Source organism: Muscardinus avellanarius (assembly GCF_963383645.1).
Source record: "Muscardinus avellanarius genome assembly, chromosome: 12".
Lineage (NCBI taxonomy): Eukaryota > Metazoa > Chordata > Mammalia > Rodentia > Gliridae > Muscardinus > Muscardinus avellanarius.
The window spans coordinates 20122422-20129507 of NC_137798.1; the positions used below are offsets into that span (position 1 = coordinate 20122422).

Genomic DNA, 7086 nt, shown 5'->3' on the forward strand with positions numbered 1-7086 from the left:
ATATGATCCGGCTATACCACTACTGGGTATCTTTCCAAAGGGATTGAAATCAGAGAACTACAGTAAGAAATGCATACCCATGTTTATAGCAGCACAATTCCTAATAGCCAAAATATGGAACCAAACTAGGTCTCCATCAACAGATTAATGGATTGCAAAATTATGGGAAATATATGCAATGGAATTCTACTCAGCTATAAAGAAAAGAATGTCTATCTCACCATCATTTCAAGGATTTTTTAAATCCCATGTAAATGTTTAGGTTCATGTTATCTTATATCAGCTGCCACACCATTGTTCTCTAGCTTTCATGTTTGTGTTACAAAGAAAGTTGACAGACTGACATTCTTTTACATCTATGGGTTCCTTCATTCCATGTTTTCCTTAGAGTCTCTCTTTATGTTTCATTTTTATATGTCTTACATTGATAATCAGTATCTGGGTCTTTTGTTGTTGTTTACTTTTGGTCATGTTTTCTGTATCCAGATTAATGTCTTTTACCAGTTTGTAAACTTTATTGGTGATTTAGCTCTTCAAATATTGTATGTTTCCCATCTTCTCTATCCTCCATTTACTTAAATTTTAATTACACTGAAGGGAAACAATTTTCACTGCATCTCTTATATTTCTAATGTCCTATCCTTTATTTTCTATTTTTCTCTATTTGCATTACAATCTTAATATTTATATTGATTTAAATTTCACTTCACTGTATAGTCTTCTTGCATATTTAATCTAATTTTATAATTTTACTGAGTTTTTTTTATTTTAGAAATTCAATTCCAAAATTTTTCATTTAATTATACTTATGCATTCTAAATTTCTGTTAAAATATTTTTATTTGTTTACTATTTTTATCCTACAATTGTAAACATTCTAGTCGTTATTATTTTTTAATTATTTTTGTGCTCTAGAAAAATCTGGTTATATTTAGTTATCTATATTTTTCCTTTTATATTTTGATGATGTCTTTGAGCTTTCTTGTGTTTCTGGCAATTTTATTAAATTATGGACATTGTTCATTAAAAATTATATAGGTTCCAATTTCTACTTTCCTCAGAATGGTTCAATCATTTCACTACAAGATCAATATAATGAGACATTAAGCAGCGGGTAGAAAGATTTTTGTTGTTATGACGAAGTTACTACTGACACATAGCAAATATACATCATGCATCTCTGTAGTTCATGAGAATTATGTGACCCCAGATGCCAATAGAGCCAAAGATGACAAACTCAGCCATACACTAAACAAAGGGTTTTGGTGGCTTGAAGCTGACTTTCAGACTACACAAGACTCAGTTTATCTCTCGTTCATCCATAGAATGATAAAAATGAGAAAATCAGATTATGACATATTCTTAAGCTTTCTAATTCACTTATGCAATATTTAAATTTACAAATTAGGAAAGTGGGCGAAGACTATAGCGTGTAAAGTTTTCATCTTGCATGGGGATATTCAGTGGTGCTAGAGTACTCTTGATAATTTCCTGATTATAGTCTGTGGTAGAAGAGCTGTGATCCTGGAGAGGGTAGTCAAAAATGATTTCTGCCTTTACCTAGAATTGCTATGAGGAAAGTAACTCATTATGACAGTAATTCCTTAGACCAATTCACTGATAATGCTTTAACATTTATTTTTGGATGTCACTTATACAACTAGATATTATAACCCTTCCAATGTTTTATAAGCATCTAATGTTTTACCTATTCTCAGTTAAAAAAAAAAGAATGACTGTGCTTGAGTTATTGGAAAGCAAATAATTGACACACCATATAGCTATCATTGTTGTACTCAGGCTAAAATTATTTGTGAATTAAATTCCTTTATAAGATTTAAAAATATAGCCACTAGGAATAAACTCATACTCTTTAGTGATAGTTTCTGGTGAAACATTATACTGTTCCTTTACCAAATCAAGAAAAAATAACTAAGTCATTAAGTGCTTCTAAAAGGCACATAAGAGTCTAAAAATTTCTACTCAATGATATTTTACAACTCAAATATTTTTTACTGAATCTTGAGGTTCTAGCCATAAGTCAAATGGAAAACTTAAAAAATTGTCTTCTAAATGTGTTTGAATGGTATGTAGTAGAAATTTGAATAAGTTAAACTTCTTACTCTTGACTCTAATAATATACAAGATTTGAACTTACTAACCTCTTTACCATTAAATTGTGTCACTTTCATACTCCTTAACTATGCTATATCTATTCTGTTCCTTTTAAGTTCTTCAGTGTACCAAACATAAAATTATTGAATTCTGTACTAGTCATTATTTCTGCTTAGACTTTTCTTCCTTAGGTAATTGAATGGTGGCTGTTGTTTTTAAAACCATCTTGGTATCAGCTAAACACTACTCAACAAGATTTTGTTTTAAGTCGAAAGAAATATACTTACCACCTCACCAGTCAATGTATTAGCATAACAGTGTATTTTACAATTAAGAACACTATATCTTTCTGGTATTATTTTTCTTAATTTAATAGTTGCAGTTCTTTTTGCATGAATGTTACACTAGGAAGACTTAGAATCTTACCTGTCTTATTCATATACCTAGAATAGCATAAAAAAGTTGCTTAACAGTATTTGCTAAATGACTGACTAATTTAGTGCAAGACATTAATTAACTCAAACTAGATTATCTCCATTTTTTGTTATTCTGGTTATTTTATTATATTCAGCAAACCACATACTGATTTAACAGCTTTCTCATGGAAGCTTTCACTTCCTGGTTGCGAAGTGTATAAATCACTGGGTTCAGCAAAGGGAAGATGACTGTGTGGAAGAGAGAAACCACCTTGTCAGCTGGGAAAGCCCGGAAAGGGCGAGTGTAGATGAAAATGGCAGGTCCGAACATGAGGAACACGATGATGATGTGGGTGGTGCATGTGGACACAGCCTTGTTCTTCCCTTCTGCGCTGTGTCCTCTCACACGGCAGAGGATGACGGCGTAGGAAGACAACAGTCCCAGGAAGCACAGGAGAGTGAGCAGGCCACTGTTGGAGACCATCAGGAGCTCCACCACAAAGGTGTCTGTGCAGGCAAGCTTGATGACCTGTGGTACATCACAGAAGAAGTTGTCCAGCTGGTTTGGGCCACAGAAGGGCAAATGTAGGATGAGGGCCACCTGCACAATGGAATGGGTGAAGCCCCCAAGCCACAGAGCCAGCAACAATGCATAGCAGACTCTGGGGCTCATGACAGTTGAGTAGTGCAAAGGCCGGCAGATGGCTATATAGCGGTCAAAGGCCATGACCACAAGAAGGAACATCTCTCCTGCTCCAAGAAAGTGCAGGAAAAACAGCTGGGTGATGCAGCCTCTGTAGGAAATGACCTTCTTCTCAGAGAGGAAGTCCACCAGCATTCTGGGGGCCACGATGAAGGAGTAGGATGCATCCAGGAAGGCCAAGTTGCCCAGAAAGAAATAGAGGGGGGCATTGAGTCCAGGGTCTGACCTTATGGTGAAAATGATAAGAACATTTCCAGGGAGGATGATGAGGTAGAAAATCAAGACTAGCACAAAGACCAGCAGCTGAGCCTCTCGAGACTGGGTCAGACCAAGGAGGATGAATTCTGTCACCACTGTGCTATTCTCTAATCCCATCACTCCTTAGTCTGCAAAAGAAAAGAAAGGGAAAGAAAAGAAAAGAAAAGAAAAGAAAAGAAAAGGAAATTATATAAACACCAGTTCCATTTCACAACTTCACTCCAGATAAAAAGAAAGTTTTCCACAACCAACACATTGTAATTAAAATCAACTTATACCTCCTAATTTTCCTGTTTCATGGGTTAACCTCTCTATTCTAACTCCTAAGACATTGTTCTAGCCAAACATTCATTCCAATGGAAACATGTGCTTCTATATAACTGCTCCTTTGGTACTATGGGCAATTTTTTTCTGAGAGTATACTAGAAAGTTGCTAATTGAAGAGAAACTTAACTATTATCAAGAGTATCTTTTTGTGGTGTGGTTGTTATTCATTTACTTTTGTGATTAGTGGGGGTTCATTGATTCTAATTATTAAATTCTTGGCTAGATTTTGGTCCCTTTATCCTTACAGAAAAAAATTGCTTTTGCAGTTGCTTTTCCCCTTCAGTTCCTATGGAATCCTGTCTGCCTGGTAGTTAGCTTTATGTTTGTTTTCTGAATTTGTGCATTGCTGATTCCTGTGGCAGTGCTCTGCTTTGCTGACCTTGCCCATTCTCACTCTCAACTGGTCATCAGGCTCAAGCAAGATCTATATATCTGATCTGACATTGACATATAAGCCTAGTTCTACCCATGGCTGGGTACCAGTCCTACCTTTCCTCTACATCCTGCTCTTCAATCATGATAAACATATACCCAGCTTTGTTTGCCTATCATAAATCCATAATACACTTCTCCAAACTTCAGAATGCTAGCCAAGTGATACCTTTCTCACAGATATTTTTGCATAATAAACAATTCAGCAGAACATAAAAATTATTTTTACTATCATAATAAAATTAAGGCATAATAGAACTGGAATTGATCATACTGAGCATGAGAAGAAAAGCATTTGCATTTTCTGAGAAGAAAAACATTTGCAGTTCAGTTTTAAATCCGTATTGGATTTACTTCTTTGACTTATTAGCAAGTGATAGACAAGAAAAAGGATATATATTCCTCTGTTTAAACTTTTCAGGAAATTGTTCATTAGTCTTTCATTAACTAGTGTTATTTTATTTAGGCACTTACATAACAAATAATGATTTTGCTTATCTAAATACCTTCACTTTTTTTACTATAATTTTGTCTCCTTAAGAATTATAATTATGTAAAAAATTGATAAGTAAGATTTAGTACAGATACTAGTCTAAAAAGTAAAATGTGTTAATTCTGTTGGATGGGGGCATAACATAATCCATTGGGGGTACATAAAAATGATGGAATTTCTTTCTATTATTACTATATTCTATGTTTTAAAATATCTTAGATTTGTGATTGTTTTATAATTTTTGTGTTAGCATAATTTTACATTTTATAATAAACACTCATATATTCAAAGGCTGTTTCACTGTTACAGTGAATTATTTACAAGATAAAGCATTACTAAAATATAACATACATAAAGCATCCTTGATTTTTATTCCATATAATAATTTTTAAAAGTGCTATGAATAAGCCAGGCATGGTGGTGCATGCTTGTAATCTCAGCATTTACAAGGCCGAGACAGGAAGACTGTGGTTCAAAGACAGCCTCAGCTACTTAGTGAGACCCTTTGCAACTCAGTGAGACCCTGTTTCAAAGTAAAAAATTAAAAAATAGGGCTGGGGATGTCACTTGGAGGTAGAATGCCCCTCGGTTTAATTCCTAGTACTGCAAATAAATAAATAAATAAATAAATAAATAAATAAATAAATAAATAGTGCTATGAATAAAGTAAAATGTGATTTGACAATAAAAAGCATTAAAATACTGTTATAAGCTATAACATGAATGAACCTCTAAGACATTATGATATGTCTAAGGTGACATTCATCAAACACGGTATTTAAAACATGCAGAAAATCTGGCGTGATGGAGCAGACTTGTAATCCTCACGCTTGGGAGGCTGAGACAGGAGGATCACACAGATTTGAAGCCAGCCTTAGGTACTTAGTGAGGCTCTCAGCAACTTAATAAGATCCTGATCCAAATAAAATATAAAATAGGTCTGGGAGTATAGCCTGGAGGTAGAAAGCCTCTGGGTTCCACCCCCATTACCACCTAAATAAATAAATAAATAAATTTCTTAAAACACACAGTAAAAATCTAAAGAGACAGAAAGCGAAATAGCAATCACTTAGGCCTGATAGATGAAAGATTTACATAATATAAATATTTTTATCCTGATGATAATGTTCTAGAATTATGTCAGCATAAATTAAAATATGACCATTTAATTGTTCACTGTAGTGAATTTAAGATGTTTTATTATAATCATATTTTGCAATGGTGCTATTAAATGTGAAGGAGTACTGGAGGGGATTAACTTCGTAACCGAGATTTGACAGAAATTGACTGCCCAATATAGAAGATCCAGGAAAAAGAAAGGTGGGAAAGATAAAAGAAAACTCCTGGGAAATTTAGGCAATATTTTGCTTTTTATTTATTATTATTAATTGGTACTGGAGATAGAACCTAGGAATATTCTACCTTTGAGTTACACTCCATGCCAGCCATTTTGTTTTATTTATTTTTTCTTTGGAAACAAGATCTTGCTAGGTTATTGAGGCTGGTCTTTTACCTTTGATCCTCCTATCTCTTCTAGGTACTGAGATTAAAGGGGTTCACTACCAAGCCCAGCTGTTATATTGCATCTTATAAAACACCTATAAGGAAACATCCATTTTTTATGTGATTAGTAACATTTTTAACTAATACTCAAATATTATAAAATAAGTGCTTAAAACACATGAGCACATATCTGTACATACAAATACACATCACAAATAATTCAAACATTTGAAATAAAAAATATCTTTCATGTCCTTTGAATTAGCTTAGTTCTCTCCTTTTTATCCACTTATACACAATTGGCCTCCACATTCATACCTTTCTCTGCCTGCAGAAATCTGCTCCCAGGATGTAACTCTGAGGCTGTCCCTCCTATTCTCACATTTTGGGCATCCAGTGCTCACCTACAGTGAATCATCTTATGCTTCTTCAGTCACACAATTCCAAACACTGGAAGCACCTGAAAGTCTTCTCCCTCTTCTCTTGCTTATCTCCCACCGTCCATCTCTATTCCCTGTCAACAAGCAGATGGGATTCCATACCACTCCACCTCCTGCTCTTTTCTGTCTCATTTCTGCACCTCGTCTTCCAGAGATTCCCCAATTGTGCTCATCACAGAGACTGAGGAGAGATGTGTGTCAGAGGGACAGTCCTCTGTACAAAATTAATTTCTAGGGAAAAATGCCCCAAACAGTGAATCTCAGTCAAGTGTTTTCCTCTAGGGAAGATAAAGAAGTGTGGTGAGTGTGGGCAGAGATGGAAGCCCGTGTGCTTTCACATCTCTAGCCCCCCTTGTCATTCCTTCTGATACAGATCTCACCTGGCACTGAAGGTGCAGGG

The 7086-nt window shown here is 34.8% G+C and overlaps 1 protein-coding gene across 1 annotated transcript; it reads right to left on the minus strand.

Moving 5' to 3' along the window:
* Positions 1–2681: 2681 nt before the first annotated feature.
* LOC308271361 (olfactory receptor 4N5) lies at positions 2682–3722 on the minus strand (the record flags this gene model as incomplete). Its single annotated transcript, XM_080707658.1, has 1 exon — positions 2682–3722. The coding sequence occupies exon 1, from the start codon at positions 3606–3608 to the stop codon at positions 2682–2684; it is 927 nt and encodes a 308-aa protein (XP_080563784.1). The 5' UTR covers positions 3609–3722.
* Between the last annotated feature and the right edge of the window lie 3364 nt (positions 3723–7086).